Source organism: Akebia trifoliata, chromosome 1, assembly GCF_017979445.1.
Source record: "Akebia trifoliata isolate Shusen 1 chromosome 1, ASM1797944v1, whole genome shotgun sequence".
Lineage (NCBI taxonomy): Eukaryota > Viridiplantae > Streptophyta > Magnoliopsida > Ranunculales > Lardizabalaceae > Akebia > Akebia trifoliata.
The window spans coordinates 6,071,371-6,095,299 of record NC_141375.1 but is presented as its reverse complement, the minus strand read 5'-3'; the positions used below and the strand labels follow the sequence as shown (position 1 = coordinate 6,095,299).

At 32.7% G+C, this 23,929-nt stretch overlaps 1 protein-coding gene across 2 annotated transcripts; it reads left to right on the top strand.

The window, feature by feature from the left end:
• Nucleotides 1-15,709: 15,709 nt before the first annotated feature.
• LOC147410552 (beta-galactosidase-like) lies at nt 15,710-23,644 on the top strand. 2 transcript variants are annotated; one of them, XM_086436666.1, is made up of 19 exons: nt 15,710-16,183; nt 16,902-16,997; nt 17,103-17,215; nt 17,360-17,426; nt 17,525-17,617; nt 17,792-17,935; nt 18,456-18,544; nt 18,644-18,749; nt 18,854-18,941; nt 19,632-19,750; nt 19,839-20,003; nt 20,558-20,730; nt 20,827-20,936; nt 21,054-21,163; nt 21,328-21,438; nt 21,526-21,636; nt 22,102-22,307; nt 22,394-22,730; nt 23,050-23,644. In XM_086436666.1, exons 1-19 carry the CDS (start codon nt 15,998-16,000, stop codon nt 23,158-23,160), a joined length of 2,535 nt encoding a protein of 844 aa, XP_086292792.1. In that variant the 5' UTR covers nt 15,710-15,997; the 3' UTR covers nt 23,161-23,644. The 2 variants fall into 2 exon arrangements, with proteins under 2 accessions (XP_086292792.1, XP_086292784.1); XM_086436658.1 differs by having other exon boundaries at nt 23,035-23,644.
• Nucleotides 23,645-23,929: the final 285 nt, after the last annotated feature.

The window sequence follows — 23,929 nt, the reverse complement described above, 5'->3', positions numbered from 1 at the left end:
ACCAAATTCCATTGGAACCAAGCCAACCCAAACTGAATTAAAGTTAGTTTGGTTCGATTCAATTCCACAGATTGTAAATATTTTATAAATTGTAAGTAATATTTTTTAATGAAAAAATAAACATAAAATTTCATATAATAAATCACAAATTTATCTATAAAAAATCATTAGTTTATCCATAAAAGATCACTAATTTATATACTAACTCTTAATATAGTTCATAACAATTATTAGAGTAGCGTTCAATGGCCAACAGTTTGGCAAACATTTTGGCAAACACATTTTTCAAAACATGGGTTAGAGGTCTTGGAATGGGCTGATTTTTGGTGAGGATGATCTATATGGTGAGGAGATCATCATCACCAAAAATCAGCCCATTCCAAAACTTCTAACCTCATCAAAAATGGTTTACAAAAAATAGACGGTTCACGATTTTTCAACTTGTAAAATGGGGCTAGAAGTTTTGGAATGAGCTGATTTTTGGTGAGGATGATCTCCTCACCGTAGAGATCATCCTCACCAAAAATCAGCCCATTCCAAGACCTCTAACCCATGTTTTGAAAAAGTGTTTGCCAAACTGTTGGCCACGGATAGGGACCCTAATTATTATATACAATATATGTTTATTTATTGCATAGGGGTTCGGTTCTACACAAACTTGATCCGAGTACCAAACCAAATTGATCGGTTCTCCAGTTTCATTACCCGGAATCGAATTGCAACTTGTTCCAAACTGAACCGAACCACCACAAAGCTATTGGTTTGGTTCGGTTTTCGGTTTGAACCGGACCAGTTGCACCCCTAGCAAGCATGGTAAAAAGAAAATATGGATATATAATAAAGATGATGATGATGAGTAGGAGGATTTGAGCATTTTTGCCAAATTGGGCTTAGTAGTGGGCCTGTTGACAAAGCCCACATTATGAAACTATTAAAATCCAACGACTAGGAATCACGTATAAGTCATATTTATATACGTTATCGTTTCGTCTAGAGCTGGACCAAACATTTATGGGTATGAGAGTGTGAAAAATTGCCAAGTAGCGCTCCAAATATATGCATTAATTTGATGATATTAATGGTTAGAAAATGTGGAGGTAGAAAATGTAAGAATATTATAGATAATATGTGGACATTGTGATACCTTATCAATTGCTTAACCATGCATTTCTAGTCTCTCATCTTTTGATAACAATGAAAAGGCTATCCACATCATGGATAGGATGGATAACCATTTTAATATCAAATATACATATATATGTCACCCACAAATTCTCAACATAAATGGAGAAGAAGACACTACTCTTGTATTGGATTATGTGGGACACACCAAACCAAGAGGTTTGGATATGCTACTCATCAACTTGAACCATTTGGTTTATGTGGCAAACTCATCCATACTACAAGATATTTCCTCTTTCTCTCTCTCTCTCTCTCTATTTTTTTTTTTTTTTTGTAGACCACCACTTCTATCCTTTATCATCTATAGAGAACATGTAGAGAGGATAAAGATTAGACATATAGTTTGCATGAAAAGCATTGAAGATTGTATTGTTCATGAGAACAACATGGATCTTACTAACTTATATGATGTGTCAGTCTGATCTTTGTATCTTAATTGATTGAACTTTAAAAGAAAAAAAAAAAAAATGAAGGAGTGGGTATTTTAAGTTTAATTTCTTTGAATGATTTGGATAAGAAGGTATTACGTATTATGGGATTGGAGCCCTTACTGTCATGGTCAAAGACGTGGGTATTTCAACATTGTTGAGCTTGATGGGTCTTACCATCCACGTAAGAGAGTGAGACACCTTCGAGCCCAACTTATGTTCACAAAATCAAATGAGGGATTAATTGACAATTCGTAAACAGTCACCAATTAATTGAAAACAACATTAATCTTTCCAAAATTAATAACAAATCGATTATCTTCGAAAAAAATAATTATTTTTGGATTCTTTCCTCCCTAACTTTTTAAATTTATCTGAATTGAAACCTAATCAAATAATGTTGCCCAATCCAGACACGGTTGATGTGCTATGAAGTGGTCTACCCATTTCAAAATTTTGGAGAAACCCTATCCTTATCATGATATGTGGTCTCTTATGTTTTCAAATTGATGACACACCTCCTTGACCTTTGTCTTCTCTTTTAGTCCTTGACCTTTGTCTTCTCTTTTAGACTAACATAAAATGACCGCAATAAATGAACATCGAGGGTTTAACATGACAGATTTTTTGAGAAGAAAAACAAGGGTTTTTTATACTAGAGATTGATGATTAGGAGAGCATTTGATTAGGTCATTTTTCAAAATTCAGCCAAACAGCTTTGAAACGGAACTAAAAGTGAACCAAAGGGTGTGTGGTCCACAACAATAAAGATATTGGATTTGATACCATAATTTTTAATTAAGCAAAGTAAGTTTGATAATGAGAGAGGATCATTTCTTTTAACTAGTGTTAGGCAAAGTATATAAATTGTCCCTTAAAGCACATTCTCTTTATTCTACTAATTAATTTAAGATTATTATTTATTTTTTTGCAATCTTATTACATTAAGATGAACTTCGACGCATCGTAAGCACATTGTATATATAATTGTATTGTTAGTATGTCATTATCATCATATATAATTGAAAATTAAGATGATTTCATCATTAGTTGAAGGGATTGATGATCGTATGGACAATCACTCAACCCAAAATTATAGGGTAAATGTTATCAAATAGTGATTTTGATCGAAATGTTGATATCTATAAGTTAGGATTGCCAACCATGATCAAATGAGATTGGATCCGATCTACTCTAATCAGATATCGGTTTGAATTCAAATAAAAAAGTTGATACCGAAAAGGATCCAATTTGAGAAGAGCCTTGGATTCCTAGATATGATCAACTCTTACCCAAATGGTTTTACATTGGATTATTATTGGAATGGATTCAAATCCAAATATTGAGATTCAATAATAATTTGATCCAATAAGTTGTGAAATTTGATTCAATTTTGATCCCAATACAAATCCAATTTAGCTCAACACGATAAGGACTCGATTCAAAAAATTATCGAACCAGATCCACATTTGATCTAATTTGTATTACATTGATCTTCATAATTAGTACATGATCTCATCGAAATCCATCCGATCACTATTGTGTTATAGTCAACGTTAATGGTGAAAGGATATATTAGTACATGACCTCTTCTCTTATCTTCGCTCATTTAAGAACATATATTTGTTTAAGATTTGGTTCTGGCACTATAATGATTTTTTATAGAATTGATTATAAAATTAATATCAATTCTAAAATAATGTGGTTACCAAATGGGGCCTAACCCAAATAAATATAGGGTGGCGTTGGAAGGCCCTAAAGAGAGTCAAACATTGTGTCAAACATTTTTTCAATGTATGGGTTAGAAGTTTCAGAATGGGCCGATTTTTGTGAGGATGATCTCTATGATGAGGAGGTCATCCTCACCAAAATCAGCCCATTCTAACACTTCTAATCCTATCAAAATTGATTTATAAAAATCGGACGGTCCACAATTCTTCAACTTGTAAAATAGGGTTAGAAGTTTTGGAATGAACTAATTTTTGGTGAGGATCATCCTTACAAAAAATCAGCTCATTCCAAAACTTCTACCCCATGTTTTCAAAAATGTTTGGCTCTCTTTAGGGCCTTTGAACACTCGTCATAAATATATTATTTACTTAAATTTTCGAGAACGTGAAATATTATGGGCATTATTACCAAAATAATAAAATGCATTTTGACTTAGTCACAAGGGGCACTCATTTTGCAAAATTTCTTTTAGAATTAGTTATTGTTATAATGATTTTTCTTAGGCATTTTTTAAATTTATAATATATATTTATATATTATTTCTTTTTTCCTTATTATTATTTTTTATTATGAAAATTATTGAAGAAGTAAAAAATATTTAGTGCTTAGTGATAATTTACTTGATGCATTGCACCCAAAATGAAATACAAATGATTTTCGGACTCTGTTTTTTTCACTCAGTCTTTACTCACTTGATGTGGTAAAGGCACAGAATCTTTGATCTTTTTCTTTGTGTATCTTCGATCTATGGTTCTGTGCCTTTGCCACGTCAATCAAGTGAAAAATAAAATCCAGTAAAAAATCACGACTCAAAATGAAAATCTTCTTTTTTTTTTTTGGGAAAGATTTGTGAATGATGAGTTGATAAGGTGGATTGTAAGGTGTGGTGGGATCCCTTTGTAATGGACATAAGTGGCTCTAACCAAAGACAAGGCCAACGTGAGATTAATTTAATAATAATTATTACAATTATAGTTTCTAAACTAATTGGTAGGTCGCGGGCCAATAATCTTGTGTCACGTACTCACGCTATCTACAAATTAACCTGATAACCTAATCAACCGGTCAACTGTTCTTTTAATAACAATAAAAATGGGAACCTGTATGGCCGGTATTTTCTTCCCACTTACTACATTGTCTCAATGATCATTGGATTTAAAAAGCCTCCCCTATTGTTGTTGTGCCTTAGAAGAATCCTTTTAAGACAAGAATTCGTTTTTCTTTTTTGGTTTTCTTATTTAATAATCATCTAAAATTTTAAGAAATGGTACTAATTATTTATTTATTTTTAATAAGTTTAGTATTATTATTTTAAAATATGGAGAGAGAAAAAATAGAAAGAAATACTATGATTTTTTATTTTATTTTATTTTTTTATTTTGTAGAATTGTGATAGATGGATTAGAATTACTTGATTTGATAACTTCAGCTTTGGATTTTCAAGACATCCTACGATTGTTTTGTGCATAATGTTAAATATCGCAAGGAAAATATATTATAATTTCAAAGGGACTTTTTTTTTATATATACAAAAAAAAAGGTAAGCAGAACAAAAGATTAAAGAATCGTGCTCTTTTGATCGGTAAATTTTCACTCTAACTATATGCGACTGATGTGGCAAGGGTACAGAACCTTAGATCTTTTTTCTCGAGATAGACAAGGAAAATGATCGATGGTTTTGTGCCTTTGCCACATCAGCCGAGTATTGATAGAGTGAAAATTTCGACTCAGAAAATCATTAGCAAAGATAAAAAGATTACGACCTAGAAATATTCTTCGATTTGCATCTTTCCTTGTGATATTCAAAGAGGATTTTTCTTCTTATGAATAAAATATAATTTTATTAATTTATGACAATGTTATTTTGACATGTGGTATCAAATAAAAAAGGATTCATATAAATAAATTATCCAATCACTTCCTTAAATTTTTGGTCTAATTTCAAACCGTGAAAAAAAAAATTCTTTCACTCGTAAGGAAGTCAAATAATATTTTTTTAAATTATTATTATAGATATCATTATTAAAAAGTTCAATGACATAGTTCCAATTATTCATTTGATTGGATCAATGACTCAAGCGAAATTTTATAATATATCAAACATCTATTTTTAATTGACTCGTGGCCAATTCATTTGATTATGTATTACCAATCAATTCAGATGGACATGCATAAATATTTCTCATTTAATTAAAGAATATTATTTATTGGGTCCTGTTCAACAACCAATGTTGGGGAGTCAATATGTTTGTCCTATATGAGTTGGAAGTTTCGGATTAGGCTGATTTTTTGTAAGGATGATTTCTACGGTAAGAGTATCATCTTCACTATATATAAATAAATCAACCCAATATGAAATTTCTAACCCCACCAAAAATGATTTAGATTTGTGGACCGTTGAATTTTTATCGTTAATTTGCAAATCACTTTTGATGGGATTAGAAGTTTCAGATTGGATTGATATTTTGTGATAAACATCTACTCACCAAAGAGTTCATCCTCACAAAAAGTCAGTCCAATCCAAAAGATTTAACTTATATATAATAAATTTTGGCTCCCAATGTTGGTTCCCTAAGTTGGCTGCCAAAATCTACCCTTATTTATTTATTACAAAAAGGGGGGGAAAAAAATCAATAACAATACTTAAAGTCTTAGATTATATAATTTGGAAAGAAAAAAAAAAATTGGAAAGCAAAGTCCTTACAAGTAAGTAGGTGTCTTAAAAATATTCTTCTACGCATCAACAATATTGGATGCCTTTTTTATATTATCAATATTTTCTCCTTTTTAATAAATAAAAAAGAAGAAAAGAAAATAATTTTTTTTAATAAAAAAATGTGACTAGTTGGCTAGATAATCAGATTTTCGAATAACTGCGAATTTGTGATACAAATTTATTGCCTTCAAATTGTCAATTAAAAACGAAATCCGATCCAATTTGAATCGTTAACTTTGGGTTTGGATTAAACATTTGAAATTTAAAAAGAATCCAAATTGATCAAGATCCTAATTTTATAATCTATCAAGTTGACTCCAGATCAACCATCTCCTGATCAGATAAAAACTTGATCACATAACATTTGAGAAAATAAATAATTTAAAGCATATATTTTGTTTAGATGCGTAATATATACCTAACTTCTACATATCAAATCGCATTTGATCCGATTCGAACTCAATCCAATTGTCATCAAGTTGGATAAGGAGGATATGTAAAGAAAATTCATAAATTGGGTGTAGAAGAATTTTTCCAAACTTAAGGAGTTATCTATAAAATATCACTCATATTTGGGGCTACATAATAAAAAGTTATTTTACTTTTAGTGGGGGTATTTTGGATTTCAAGAATTTTTCTGACAAAAAAAACACAGAAGGGTGTTGTGCATTTCCCGCCAAATTTATTTTAAATTGCTTATCAAACTATGTACACGTGAAGACGTGAAGTGTCACCAAGCAATCAAAAGTTTCAAATTTCTAAACTAAAAACAGTTACTCTTAGTATCTATGTATGAAGACTTCACGCCTAAAGCAAACCAAACGCGTTACGTTAACAGAACCCAACAAACCGTCACACAATCGAAAAAAAGGAAATTTCTATATCTAACGTCGTTGGACACTTAGTATCCAACAAATCATAGAAATAAGTTTTTGTCACTAAATCTTAGCCGCGACAACCAAACCAAAACCACGCTTTTTACTGTTATTAGATGGCAAAAAGTTTCTCCACCAGTGACGGAATAAAGTTATTGCTTTTTGTTCTTTTTTGTTTTTAAATGAAATAAATGGAGATTTTTATGCCCCTGTACTTGGGACAGGGCTATCAATGGATCGGATCAGACCCAAATCCAATTGATTTTGATCCAACAACTTTGGATCTGGATAAAAGATTGTGGTTTAACAAGCATCCAAATTGATGACCGATGGAATTGTTTCTGAATCCACTTTATCCGGATCTAGTAAAGTTCCGATCTGATAAATTATTAAATTTAAAAATAACTATATATATTGAATTTGATTTGAACCCAATCCAATTATTACCATATCAGAATCCATTGGATTCTGATATTGAGATTTTATTTGAAAAAAGAAACTCTTAAGAGTCGAATCCTCATTGAATTGGTCTCAGATCCATCCAATTAGATCCAAACCCAATCCATTAATAACCCTACTATTAGGGTTGCCAATGGATACTCATTTAACCAAAATTGAACTCGAACCAAAAATCACGGTTTCATTTCCTATTTTTCTTCATTCATTATAGATGGATCTTAAGTGGAATGAGTTTAAAATGTTTCAACTCTCCTAAAAAAATATTATTTAAAATATTTCTTTTCTCTTAAAAATGTATTATTTATATATAAAAAAAGAGTAATTATTATATATATAAAAAAATTCTAAATTAAATAGTATTTATAAAAAAAAAGAATATTTTTTGTAAAATTATTGAAAATAACTTATTTCGATAGTTTAAGTGCCGAATTTTTTTTAATCAAATTTTCAGTACTTAAAGTGTCGAATTTTTTATATATGTTTTTATTCAAATTTCGGCACTTAAAGTGCCGAATTTTTTTATTTTTTATTTTTACATTTTAGTTCTTTTAAAACATTTTAATTTCTTTTACGTTTCTCTGCTACTTGTTTGCTCCCCTATGAATCTCATCAATTACTCAATTAATCATAAGTGCAAGAGTTCTCCAAAGAAATAGGGGACATTGAGCTTCTTTGGATAAAAAATGACTGAACATTCGATCCTTTTATAGAACTTTGGTTTAACCAATCTACCCAAAACGTAAGCTCATGATCAAACCATGAAGTTCAGCTTCAGAGGCATTGGAATGGTTGTAGTACCCGTTGGAGTGCTCAAAGACGCTCTACTACCATACAAGGGGATCTTATTCCCCTCAACTACAACTATTATTGATCTATGACTCTTTCTTGATTGATTAAATTTATTTATCTGCAACAAACCTAGAATCACAAATTTATAAAAAAAATTCAAAAAGCAGATCTTAGATCTCACTAAATTTTTTTTTACGGAGATGGGATTAGGGGAAGATTGGTAGTATTGCTTACGGTGCTAGAATCGACATTGAGTTGAAAGAAGGAGAGATCTAAAGGAGTTGAGATCACATGAACTTCGAAAAATGTAACAATGTTACAAAACGTGAGCTTTACAGAGGAGTTCAAGAACATTTGAATAAAAAAAAAAAAATTCAGCACTTTATGTGTCGAAAATTTGAAAAAAAATAATAAATAAGTAAAATTTCGATACTTAAACCGTTGAAATAGGTTTTTTCGATAATTTTACAAAAATTGTTACTTTTTTTTTAATAAATATCATTTAATTAATTTATTTTTTGATAATTACTCCTAATTTTTTTTTTTAATTTTGAAAAAGAATTAACTCATATTTTAATAGCATAAAGGAAAATACTGAAGTAACATTGAAATTGACATCATTTCAGACATTGTTGATGTGGATGTGTCCATAGAACTATAGATGCTTTTCATTGAGATATGAGTGAGAAAGCTGTAGCGCCCGTCAAATGCTAATACAAAGTCCCATGTCAGATCTCGAGGTACAAGGTGGTGCTTTGAAATTTCGACATGATCCCCTCTGTTTATTTTAGCATTCTAAGACGTTCAACCTGCACCTGATAAACGGCATACAATCCTGCATATATACATACAAAATATCATAATAGCGGAAGTCTACATACATTTAATAACGTACGATAGATCAGAATGCGGAAGGATAACAAAATACAGAATTATACAATTATTTCCACACTCTAACAAAAGTTCTAACGCTCGATAAAAAAACCCATAATACACTCCTAAACGAATCTGACACCATTAGGGCTATAGCCCTAATACTCACCAAGTGACGAACTTTGGTTGTCTATCTGACCCATCAGATGATTCTCACTTGTACTCTATACATGCGTCGCCAAGCTCTGAATCTGAAACTAAAAAAATGGAGAAAGAAATGGTGAGTAACAATGGTTACCCAATAGGGAAGCCAACAATTTCTGTTAATAACCTCTCCTAACATGAACGAATAAACATACTGAATCATTTTTAAATATGCAAAATTTTATAGAAGAAACTACGATCAATTGGTACATATAGCCAGGGATGAGTAACTAAACGTTGTAAAACTCATATTACATCGATTAACAGTACTCACTATGACATTATTTTTTTATACAAATCTAATTGATCAAATAGAAACATTAAACATACATTTCATTTTATACATCAAAATAAGACAACAAATACATAATATAGAATGGTGGAGTAGTGGAATTAGAGAGTTGAGATTCACGACTGGATCGCTCCCAGTCAGGACATAATGTTTCATGATAAAGTATTGGTTCTTGATTTTGTGGCTGATTGTTGTTTACCACACTTGCGGGACCATTTATCCAGCTCAAGTTGGTCGTTTGACATGACCGTAAGCAATGGGTCTTTTTTCGATGTGTTAGAACGTTTTACTACTATAGATTTTTAGTGATCACTGACTAATCATTTTCGTCTATACTTATCAGGCGTGCATGTGATTCCCAAATATACAAACCATTCGTATACGACTACATTTACATTACAAGTTCACTAGTAAAGATAGAGAGGAATAACCCGGATTCCAATTGTGACTCCACTCTTATACGCGTCTCATACCACGTATGAGCTTGGTGGTCCCTACCGTACATCTCAGGATAGTACACCACTCCGGATGATATGACACACTATCCTTTCAGGCATTCACATACTCTTTAACAACTTACAAAATAGTTACATATATATATTATTTTCATTTGAAAACAAAAGAGAAATTAACAATACAAGGTTGAGAATGGATATCCAATTTCCTACCATGCAACTGTGACCACCCCGCCTAAAATAAATAACAGAACGGAAAAGTAAACAGCGTCTCGCGCTAACAGAAATTAAATAAACATACAACCAGCAACATTATTCATGAATATCCGTTCACCAACCTACACACAACACAACAATGTAAAATGCAGACATCACCCTTCGGGTGTGATTCTGACATTTTACTATTTCATACCATTTTTTTCTTTTTTTTTATTTTTACATTTTTTAATTTCTCAAACAAAATATCTACTTTTTGATATTCATCAACTCAATTTGAGTTCATTGAATATTAAATCATTTTTCCAACTGTGAAATTCATTTTTATCAATAACATTGAAAAAGTACAAAAATTAAATCAAAATGGGATCCGAGCGGTGTACAAGAATAATTTGTTATAAAATATAATTAAACATATCAAATATGCAAGTTCTGGTGTGAATTTGAAATAACCAATTGAATTCTATATTTTTGAAAACTCACCACAAAATTTGAATAAAATCTTAAATGCAATTTTCACAATCTACGATTACTAATAGAAATTGAAAGTTCTTTACAATCTCTAGGCTATAGGATTGAAGTGCGTGCACGAAAATCGACATGAACGGTACGAAAAGTGAGATAGATCGAACTTTGAGAAGGCTGATTTTTGAGTTTGACCCGGTGGTTTCGAAGAACTTGACGCCACTGTCTTTTCTCCCTTCTGCGGTAGAAGACAATTTGATCCCGGAACGGATGAAATCCGATGTCAAAGTTTCGAAACTCCCATATATAAATACGACTGATTTTTGATGATACAGAGTGAAAAAGAAAGTGAAATGAAAAAAGATTGGGTGGATTTTGTAGGGAACGAGGCTGCGAACGTTTCTCCTTTTTGCGTCAACCGTCGACAGCGAGCGATTTGCGACGAATCTGAGTTAGAATGTTGAGAAAAAAAAATAAATTAAAAAAAAAAAATCATTGGCTGATTTTTTTTTTTGGATGGGTTGGGGAAGACGATGATAAAAAAAAAATTAAAAAATTTATTTATAAAAATTTTGGGATAAAATCGGTATTTTAACTATTGTTTCGATCGGCGATAACTTGACCATCAAGACTCCAAAAGTGATGAATGAATATTTTATTTTATCTAATTTTTCGTTCCGGATCTAATGGTATGGTCAATTTCTATAAATTTTGTCTCTAACAAAAATTTACATTTTTTATCTAAGGTGCACCAAAAAATTGATGTCATTTTCGTTTTTGACGATAATTCGACTTTCTGTGCTCAAAAAATGATCAATAAATAGTCCATATTCAATAATTTTTTGTTACGAACCCAATGGTATGATCGAATCTTAATAATTATTTCTCTAGCAAAAAGTCACTATTTTAATTTGGTCAAACTCGGTAATCGAGGATTTTACAACTTTTATATTTGGACTGGCATTTGAGTGTGCTTACAGGCTAAAGTATGTTTTTTGATCATTTTGAATCTAATGGTGAAGTTATATTTCATTAAAAATGATCAGAAATATCTTAAAGTTTTATCCCTAAGTCTACTTTCAGGATTTTTCTCAAAATTTCACTATTTATTTTTTCTCGATATACGAATAGAAAATTCAGGATTTTACAAAAGCATCTATTGTTCTTTGCACACCAATGTCTGAAACAATGTCAATTTCAATGTTACTTCAGCATGATTCTAGAATGAAAATAAAATAAAAAATTCCTTTATCATGAGTATTCCCAATTCCCACCCTTCGGGTGAGATTAATCCCACGGTCACACCCCCTTGGAAAGTCCTACAATTAAACCCTAGGAGGGTGGCCCTGAGGAATTCATAGCTTCGTGGGGTTTCGAACTCTTGACCCACTCTTCGTGAGTTTTGTAACTCTTTTATGAGTCCAATACATTTAAAAAAAAAAAAAATCCATACAAATGACCAAGTATTTGTAAAATGGGAAAATGGTCATCTGGTGGGAAAACAACAGTTCCATAATGGTGGGGAGACAAATAATTGCCAATTAACAAGGAGAAATGTATAAAATTATTATATCTAACTGACGTATGAATTCGTTTGTTTCTTAATAATTTAATCTATTAAATCTTATCAATTTGTACAAATGTTTGACTCTCCAAGTCTTTGTACACACTGATACAGTATATTTGGTACATATCCATTTTTTTAAATTTATTAATTCATGTCTTGGGCAGGTGTAGCAACGGATATCCAAATACCTAATTACCCATTACATTCTAGGTCCATTTTTCTGACCCAATTCACTATGCATTATCCTACCAAATACCCCAAATCCATATTGATTGGACCCATAGTATTCGGGTTTGGACCATTTTTCTAGATTCAATTTTAATTGGGATAATGTGCTGTCAATGGATCGGATTTGTATTAGTTTAGTACCTATCCAATAAGGAATCATTAGATCCGACCCAATCGGATTGATCATTTTTTTTTAATTATGGTGCCAAAAATCAATATTTTTGGATCTGTTCTAATCTAACCTGATTCAATATAATAGTGTATAGATAAAATATAATATACATTACATATTTTAAAAAATATATCAAATATAAATTATACATCATTTATATATTTAAAAAAAAATATCGTATTTGGCCCTTATTAGAACCAAAATCCTTGTTCCAAACCCATAGTTATTAGATTGAAATGGATCAGATTTCGGGTTTGATCCAATCCATTAATAGCCCTAATGTTTACTATTAGCCAAACCAAATTCAACCCATTGACACCCCAATTCTTAGGGTAGTAGTTGAAGTGAGATATCTAGAACTCTTATCATCAATAAAATATTCATTTTTTGAAAATTAAAATTATCAATAATAGAAATTAATCTAATATGTTGTGTGGTTGAGGACTTGAGATGTTGAAAATTGCTATAATTTAACTAAAGAAAGCTTAGAGAGTGAGTAAGGTAGGTGATCTTAATCATGCATGCAAGTTGGGAGAAGTGATTGTTTGCTTTTTTTCTTATTATACGACTCTTAACGGAACTACAAACATCAAAAGCTTTTCTCTTTTTCTTTTCTTCCCTTTCTCCCTCAGCCAAGTAAACCACCAATTCTTCTTTATTTATTTATGAAAGTGAAAGCTTCTTCAATGAGTCTATTAATGCAAAAGAATTCAATAGATCGAATGGTTAATATTATCCGATCAAGTTGATTCGGACCAAAAAAGGGTTTCTAAGATGAACCCATTGATCGAAAGGTTAGGATCACTTTGATCGAATTGAATTTTTTTGAAGGAATTCTCTATGATGGACTGGGCTTAGCTTCCTTTACCAGGTCAGGCTCGATTTGGCTTAAACAGTCGGGGCTTGAAAATTAGAGCCCAAACCTGCAATCAGGGTTGAGTCCTAAAAATTTAGGCCAACTGGGGCGGCCGACCGACGCGCTTTTTTTACAATGCTAGTTATCCCCACCATTTGTACTGATATGCACAATAGAATTGCTTATTTATCTATAATTTAATTGAAGTTTGAAGGTTTGTTGTATTTTATTGAATGAAAAGGTGAAAGAATCAAAGACTTGATATTATAAAAAATTAAATTTTTTCTAAACTAAGTCCGTTAATTAGACTCTCTACCTAAGCTATATAGGTTAATGATATGGATGACATCAACTTATTTCATTAATTTTAAGATATTGACAATTCAATCTCCTTATCATCATTTTGTTTATCTTACAAATTTTTTTAAAAAATTGCATTTTGATTTTTTAAATTTCTTTTTAGAGTCGTGCTGGGGTGACATAGGATTTACTGTGATTCTCACAATTCTAATGTGGACATGCATACATAATCGTAGATGATTTTTACTCGTATTGCGAGGAAACACATCTATGATTATGTGTACATCCCACGTCAAACTTATAAGAATCATAGTAAATACTTTGTGTCATTTCAGCATTTTTCTTCTTTTTATACTCCTCTTTACCTATAAAAACTCGGCCGAGTCAAATTAGAAATTTCATTGAGTTATTTTCTATATTTAAGATTCTTTTATGGGAAAGCAACAAATAAATATCATTTTAAACTTTAAAATATTAGAATATTTTTTGAACAATTTAAATGTAATATATTTATTCTTTGTCTCTAGTCCTTGATATTAAAGCAATTCTTAAACGCATCTCACTACTTCCATGATTCATATTAATTAATGGTCTATGATTATGTAGTTTCGCTCTAAAATGATTCTTCAACCTCTTAATGTGCAGTTCGAATCTTTCATTATCATAGTTATTGAAGCATCAAGACTTGAAACATATGGGCCAAATGGTGTTTGATTTAAGACGGTTTGATCTTTCTTTGGCCACCATGTTAAATTAGTGAAGTCCGTGACAAACAAAGTTTGACTAAAAAGATAAAATTTAAAGGTTGATTTAGACTTAACCCAATACCCACCATGTTTTAGTGAATCTTAGAAATACCCTCATGGACTCTCAAATTGATGAAATAGCCCCTTGTCCTCGTTCTATTGTAAAAGACTAATGGAGAATGATCTAAATGCCCTTCTCTTTGATGATTTCAGAGCTACAAACCCGTTGATTTTTCTCTTCAAATTCAGTCATCTTTAACTTTTAAGAATAATTTTTCTTTCTTTATCTTCAACCTTAAATGTTCTATCTCCTGGAATCAATGCACAAGTGTCAAGAATAAGATAAGATTTTTGAATAGAAAAATTAAATAATTTTTATAATAAGTTGAAGATGATGAATTCAATTAGTTAAAAATAAGATTTATTCAAGAAATTTCAAAAACTTGAAAACAAAGATTTTTGAGAGAAAAACTAAGGATTTTTTTTTTTTGTGTGCGCATAAAGTTGAATATGAGGATTATTATTATTATATATATTTTTAATTAAGAAGTCCATTTTTAAAGAGTTCAATGATTCAGTATTGACGTGATTTAAACTAGTTGACACTTGCAATATGAATATATTTAGATTAGTCATCTAGTGTACATTGAGGCCTAAAATAAATAAGGGAACTCAAAATAATCAGTAACACATCGGAATTATTATTTAGTATTACTAAGCATAGTAAGTAAAGTTCAGGTTCAACAATTATTTAACTGAGTTCAACCATTAATGGCCAATTAGTTGGCTAGACCCTCTTTTTGTATTTTTTTTTTTTTTGTGGAAAATTTGTTAAGTTTTGTGACTGTGTTACTGAGTGAACAAGGGAGAGAGAGATTGATTATGGGGATTGGATATCTAAAATCTAAACTTCTTCTAATAATTTGTTTTTACTGAGGATTTATAAAATATTTTAATTAAATGATATTTCTTTAATAACAAATTAACAGTTGTTTAGTTGTTAATATAAAAAATGTAAAAAAAAAAAAGACTGGATAGAAGAAGTAACACGTCAGAGATGGTAAGGCAAAGAAAGTGGGACCCATGCTCTCACTTTCAAAGCTCACCATTCTTCTTGTTTAAAAGCCGGTGCAAAGCTTCCCATTTTTCCAAACCAAACCTACAAAAAAAAAAAACCATTAATATACTTTCTCTCTGCGTCTCTCTCTCTCTCTCTCTACTGGCAACAACAAAACCATTACTCTCTCTCTCTCTCTCTCAATCAATTTTCTTCTTAAAAGAAGAAGAAAAACTGACCAGCTGTTCTGCTCCTTCTTTCAATATATTTTTTAGACTCTTCTCACTCCCGTGAAAGAAAGAAGAATAAAGTCAAAAAAAGAAACAAAGAAAAAAAAAAAACAATCAAAGAGGCCCATTGTGTTTGAGAAGGCATTGGGAGAGGTTATGAGTTCCTCCAGACTTGTAATGTGGAACGTGTGGAGAACCCACACGTTTCTGCTGATGATCATATTTTCTTGTTTTTGTTCTGTTAAAGCCTCTGTGTCTTACGACCATAAGGCTATAGTCGTTAATGGATACCGAAGAATCCTTATTTCGGGTTCCATCCACTACCCACGAAGCACTCCTGAGGTATTAATCCAAATGTGCTCAATGGGTTTCTTGTTTTTTCTGCAATTTTCTCCTGTTTTTGAAGTTTTTCTCAATGGGTATACCAGTCTTTCATTTTTTTCTGAAAATTTTCCAATTTTCAGCAAATGAGTATAATGGTTTTCTTGTTTTTCTGCAAATTTACTCGTGTTTTTGAAGTTTTTCTCAATGGGTGTCTCTTTTTTTTTTTCCCCCCTGAAATTTTCCTAGTTTCAGCAAATGGGTATCAATGATTTTCTTGTTTTTCTGCAATTTTTCTCCTGTTTTTGAACTTTTTCTCAAATGGGTATCTATTCTTCTCTTTTTTTAAAACTTGTGTTCAGTTGTTTGAATTTTCTCGAAAATGGGTATATCTGTTTTCTTGGTATTTTGCAATTTTCTCCAGTTATTGAAGTTTTTCTCAAATGGGTATCTCAGGTTCTCTTGTTTTTAACTTGTGTTCAGTTGTTTGAATTTTCTCAAAAATGGGTTCATCTGGTCTTCTTGTTTTTTACGCCATTTTTCTTCGGTTTTTGAAATCTTCGAGAGATGAGTATCTCTGATTTTCTTGTTTTCTTCAGTTTGTGAATATTTTCGCAAATGGGTATCTCTGGTTTTTCTATTTTCTGCATTTATTATTATTATTTTTTTTGAGATTATCTTTATTGATTTATGGGAATTTTCTTAGTATTTTCTTTCTTCCTTTCTGGGTTGGTTGCAGATGTGGCCGGATCTGATTCAAAAGGCAAAAGATGGAGGTTTGGATGTAATCGAAACCTATGTGTTCTGGAATGGGCACGAGCCTTCTCCAGGCAAAGTAATGAAAATGCTCCCAAATTTATCTTCTTTTTTTTTTTTTTAAATTTCCCCATTTTTAAGTAGAGAGAATTAATTAGTTTTTAATAAATTGTGATTTTTGTAGTATTATTTTGAGGGGAGATATGATCTGGTTCGGTTTGTTAAGCTAGTGAAGCAAGCTGGCCTTTATGTTCATCTCAGGATTGGTCCCTATGTTTGTGCTGAATGGAACTTTGGGTAATAAAAATAACCAATAACTAACCAAATATAGACAAAATGTATCTTTGTTTCCTTTCCTCTTATATAAATGCAAGTAAATTTTTTTTTTTTTGATTTTTTGATTTTTTGATTTTAAAGTAATTTGTTCTGTTTTCAATACAGAGGGTTTCCTGTTTGGCTGAAATATGTTCGTGGTATCAGTTTCAGAACAGACAATGAACCTTTCAAGGTCTGCAATTTGGATTCCTTCCCCCAGCTCTGGAAATTTCAATTTTTTATTGTTTGTTTTGTTGATTGAATTTTGATGTTTGAATTATTCTAATGAAGGTTGCAATGAGAGGATTTACAAAAAAGATTGTTGACATAATGAAGGCAGAAGGATTGTTTGAAACTCAAGGAGGTCCTATAATTCTTTCGCAGGTAAACCATTTGATTGGCCAATAAGTCTATTCTATTCTTTCCATTGCTTCTACAAATGGGCTACAATTATTAATTATTTCATTAAATCTAATTGTTTATTTCTCTATTGAATTCAATGACCGGCTAATAAAATCGAGTTGTTCATGGGTCCATCTTCTTGAATATGTGTCGCAGATAGAGAATGAATATGGACCTGTGGAGTGGGAAATCGGTGCTCCTGGTCGTGCTTATACTAAATGGGCAGCAGATATGGCCGTGGGTCTCGACACTGGAGTCCCGTGGGTCATGTGTAAGCAGGATGATGCTCCCGACCCAATTGTAAGTTTCACGTGCACTTTTTCACCACTTAACTTTCACTCTCTTTTTGTTTTCTTCTCATGAAGTGTGCTAGTTATTGCGCTAATGAAAAAACTGACATTCGATACAAACCCGTATATTCCGTTACATTATCGATCTTGGCCGATACCAATATGTATCAACCGATATATTCCGATATTTTAAGCTGTGGTGTTGCCTCCTTTGGTGATCATTGATGGAACCAAGAACAACTTTTTTTTTGTTCTCATTTCCACTTGGCTCTGTTTCTCCCTCTTGGTCTCATCCATTTGTTTTTTTTTTTTTTATTTGAAGGAAAAAAAAATTAACAAAAATTTTTAAATGATGTCTATGGCTCCTTTTTCTTCCCAAAGCTTGAGATAAAGCATTAACAAAAACTTCTAACCAAAACTATCTAGGAGGCTGATTCTTACATATTCATGTTGGATTTTTATCTGCTTTTGAGTATCATTGAATAATCTTGCCTTCTTTCACTAACTTGTATTCATTGATCTTGCAACAGATAAATACTTGCAACGGTTTCTACTGCGATTGGTTCTCTCCTAACAAGGCTTATAAGCCCAAGATGTGGACTGAAAACTGGACTGGCTGGTAATACTTACTTTTTTTGTTTTTTAAGAAAACAAGATCTTAAGAGTAACTTAAAGCTTTCTGCGGTTAATTATTGTTCTTCCTTTATTGCTTTGGCAGGTTCACAGGGTTTGGGGGTCCGGTTCCTCACCGGCCCGCTGAGGATATAGCATTTTCAGTTGCCAAATTTATACAAAAAGGTGGATCGTTCATCAACTACTACATGGTAATATTATGTCTGTTATATTGAAGTTTATTCAATCCATTTGATTCATAATGATTGGTATCAATTAAAACTGATTTTGTTATCTTTCCATTTATCTACTTTAGTACCACGGAGGGACAAATTTCGGTCGGACAGCGGGTGGTCCTTTTATAGCCACAAGTTATGACTATGATGCTCCAATCGATGAATATGGTAAGCAATCATCGTTTATTCTTGAAATTATTCATTATCTTTTATATATTCATCCATTTTAACCATATAAAAATATTTTTGACATTTAGATACATCTTGCAATATAGTAGTACATATATGACACGTGGGTCTTTTTATAAGATAGCTATGTTCTCATGCTCAAAATTTTAACAATTTCACAATGGTACTATTGTTGACTTCGGTTTCGTTGAAACCCATATTGTGACTAGCATTTGTTGATGCAGAATAAACCAATAAATAAATGGGACATACTCAATATGGCATGAGTTGTAGTATCGTAAGTGTTTCCTCGTAGGAATACCACATAGTATCATTCGTGTCATACTTTGTCTAAAATATGCTAATAGACCAGATGGTTACCGTAAATTTAATTTCAGAGATTACTAGGTTGACTCGTCGAATGGTGGGTCTCTCAGCTGTTATATGTACATCATGTGGGGGGCTATGACAGTGAAGGTTAAAGTTTTTGTCTGGAGGAAATGTTTTCCATCAGGAGAAAAACAAAGATTGTCTTGATCAAGATATTCTGAAACAATCTGAAACTTGAAACTTTAAACCATTATGACAATAACACCTTAAACCAAAATAAGGTTGTTAATAAGCAAGCCATGGTTAATCTATAGAATAATATGCTTCACATTGTCTAACTATGTTCTTTTCTATTTCTAGGGCTACTAAGGGAACCTAAATGGGGTCATTTGAGAGATCTTCATAGAGCCATCAAGCTATGTGAGCCAGCTTTAGTTTATTCAGAACCGACTGTGATGTCCCTTGGGAATAATCAAGAGGTTGGTTTACTTCTGCTTTGCTAAAAGCTATCCATAGTTTCCTTAAGCTAGTTTTGAAGCTAATCCTTTTGGTTTATTTGCTGTCTAGGCTCATGTCTTCACGTATAAGGCTGGAGGTTGTGCTGCGTTCCTCGCAAACTATGACTCAAAATCTTTTGCAACAGTAGCCTTTCGAAACATGCACTATAACCTACCTCCTTGGTCTATCAGCATCCTTCCTGATTGCAAGAACACCGTTTACAACACTGCAAGGGTGAGCATTAATGTCTTTCTACGTTGATCTTTTTCTTTATTTTTAACTTCACATTTGAAAGTGAACAAAGCTTACCCAAATTATTTTCACAATTTTTTTTCTCTAACAATTTTGAATTAATTTACACTATTTTTTTTTATCATTGAATTTTGTTGTTTATGGTTTAAAAGAAGATAAGATTTAAGCTTTACTACTTTTGATACAGGTTTTCTTTTTTTTAGTCTAGTTATTTTAGTACTAATTTTCTTCTTTTTAACTTAACATTTGAAAGCAAACAAAGCTTATCCAAATCAGTTTCACATTTTTTTCTCTAACAATTTCGAATTAATTTGCAACATTTTTATCTTTTTATTGGATTTTGATGTTTATTGTTTAAAAGAAGAAAACATTTAAGTTTTACAACTTTTGATACAGGTTTTCTGTTTTTTAGTTTAGTTAAGTTTTTTTTTTTTTGAGTATTTTCTCAATAAATAACCAATAATGATTGAGAATTCCACTTGTTGAAATTCGCAAAGAATGAATTTTGTGACATAAGATCCAAAATCTATGAACAGGTTGGCTCACAAAGCTCACAGATGAAAATGACACCGGTGCGCAATGGATTCTCTTGGCAGTCATACAATGACGAGACTGCCTCCTATGATGACAATTCAATCACAACGGTTGGGTTGATGGAGCAAATAAATACCACTAGAGACGTTTCAGACTATTTGTGGTACTCAACAGCGTGAGTAGTTAAATTCCATCAGTCTTTACTTATTTGTCTCTGTTACAATTCTTCTTCTTCTTTCTTATCTTTTGTTGACTTTCTCTCCATCTCCAGTGTTAAGATAGACCCAGACGAACAATTCTTGAAGAATGGTCAATACCCTGAGCTCACGGTGTTATCGGCAGGCCATGCTTTGCATGTTTTCATCAATGGCCAACTATCAGGTAGGCAATTTTTTTGTAGGTTTTTACAGAATACATAAATGACAATGTTCTCAGAACACCTAGTCCAAAAGCTTATATTTCCTTCCATAATAATTTTTTTTTGATATTTTATGGCAGGAACTGCGTACGGGAATATAGATCACCCGAAACTAACATTCAATGGCAATGTAAGACTGCGAGCTGGAATGAACATGATTTCTCTATTAAGCATCGCTGTTGGCCTCCCGGTTTGTTCTCTCTCTCTCTCTCATGGGGACACTAGCATTCTCCACCACATTCACTTTAAAATAATACCTGTCCATTTTTTTTCTTTTAGTGAAAAACACAAGGGTATATTGGTCTTTTAAATAATAAATGCTAATTATGCTACGTTGTTTGTGTTTGGATTTAGAATGTCGGTCCACATTTCGAGACATGGAATGCTGGGGTTCTTGGTCCAGTCACGCTGACAGGTCTCAATGAGGGGAAAAGAGATTTAACATGGCAGAAATGGTCATACAAGGTTTGTGTTCTTAGTGCTCTCTAGTTTGATTTTCTTTCTATTGTAACCAAAATGAAGAGGATCATGCCTTCACATCTTCCCTTGCAGATTGGGTTGAAGGGAGAATCTTTGAGTCTTCATACACTCAGTGGAAGTAATTCTGTTGAGTGGGTTGAAGGGTCTTTACTCGCTCAAAAGCAGCCCCTGACATGGTATAAGGTGAGAATCCTGAATTTCAGCTAAGGCATCTGTGTTACTCTTCTGAAGACGTCGTATATAGGGCTGGCAATAGATCGGATGATATCCTGTTACTCGATTCATCCAACCCGAGTTATTTGGGTATGGGTATCCAATCAGAATATGCATTCATCCGAGTTTAATATGGTAAATTCATGATAAGATATATGTATAACCCAAAATTAAGTTTCTTCCATCATCTTCAGAATGAGAGATATACATCCGACTTGGATATCCACTACATATTTGGGAACAAGTCGGATACAGATATCCTTAAAAATTGGATAAATAGTCGGAAATGGATATCTGTAGCAAAAGTGGGTAAAAATTAGATACGGATAATCGGACATAGAGTTGGATAAGGATACAGATATATGCTTCATCCAACCCATTGCCAGCCATAGTCCTATACCATCTCGCATTTGATTAACACTGTGATGCTTCCAGACCATCTTTAATGCACCAGCTGGCAATGATCCCTTGGCTTTAGATATGGGTAGCATGGGTAAAGGTCAGGTATGGATAAATGGGGAGAGCATTGGACGCTATTGGCCTGCATACAAAGCATCTGGTTCCTGTGGCAGCTGTAATTATGCCGGAACATATACCGAGAAAAAATGCCAAAGTAATTGCGGAGAGGCCTCGCAAAGATGGTGAGAGAAGGCTTGATTTTCAGTAAAACATTGATTGTTTAAATGACTTAGAATATTCATAAACTGACAATGATAATTTTTCTCAGGTACCACGTTCCTCGTTCATGGCTGAACCCAACTGGGAACCTATTGGTTGTTTTTGAAGAATGGGGTGGTGAACCAAGTGGGATTACTTTGGTTAGAAGAACAGTACAAAGTGTTTGTGCTAATATTTTCGAATGGCAGCCAACACTTATGAATTACCAAATGCAAGCCTCGGGCAGAGTCGACAGACCCTTAAGGCCCAAAGCCCATCTATGGTGTGCCCCGGGGCAGAAAATCTCATCGATAAAGTTTGCAAGCTTTGGAACTCCACAAGGAGTTTGTGGAAGCTTTAGGGAGGGAAGCTGTCATGCCCACAAGTCGTACGATGCTTTCGAGAGGGTATATTCGACTTTTCTATTTTACATTCCTTGTTTTTTCACATGGTGAAGTTCACTAATAACTAAAGAGATTCGATGCAATTTTAGGCCAACTGAGTCAGAAACTAAGATTACTCGGGTGGGTCTAAAGCCAATTTATCGTTTCTCTTTGTGTAAATGATTCAGAGACAAACACAATTCATGGCTCCTGCTCACAAGTTCTCCAACATTAGAGGACACTGATGGATGGAGCAATTCTAGCCCATTTGTGTGTTGTGTGTATTAGTATCTTTTTCTTCTAATTTCTTTTCGGAAATTTAACACAGGAGGGTCTATTGCAGAATTGTGTTGGAAGGCAAGCGTGCGCAGTAAGTGTGGCTCCTGAGGTTTTTGGAGGAGATCCTTGTCCAAGTGTCATGAAGAAGCTCTCAGTTGAGGCCATCTGCAGCTGATTCTTGTCAAAATTCCAATTAAATCAAATAAAAGTCTCTAGTTAAATTTTCTTTGGCATAAAACGTCAACACAGCTTGTCAGATTTCTTCGTAGTATACTTTATACACATTAAAGGGGATTGGCACAAGGGTGAAGTTGAATAAACTTGCATTTGCAACACATCATTTGGCCGAAAGCTGATATAGATACTGTGAAGATGAATTGAAGAAAGGTTCATGTATATAGATTAGTTGCTGTTTATCAAACAGGGCCTTGTTCGAGTACTAAGGTCGAAAGGGGCTTTGAGAAGATCACATTGAGACTGCAGATTTTGCGTCCATGTGCAAAAGGTTTCAGTTGTTAGTAAGTGTCAGGGGAAAGTTGTTGGCTTGCAAGGGCTCGATTTTCTCATGTAACTAAATTTTATTACTAGTTGAAGCAATTGTTTCATTGCTTTGTCCTTGTAAGAATAAGTTTAAAGTAATAAATTAAAGCTTATTGGAAGGTGCTTTATTGCAAATCCTTTAAAGGGCTGTCACCCATTACTTTGTTGAGTGCATATTTTCCTCCACCATCAAGTGTTTCATACCTCAATAAAGCCCCATGACCCTCTCAATTCAAATTTCTCCCCTCTCCAACAGATTGGTCTTTTGGAGTAGTTGGTTGGTTAACATGCTATCAGAGCGCTAGGTTCTTACAGGTCATGGGTTTGATTCGTTCGACCCTTATGGGTAAGGGGGAGTATTGAGTGTATATTTTCCTGTACTCTTGGGGTCTGAAATACCCCAA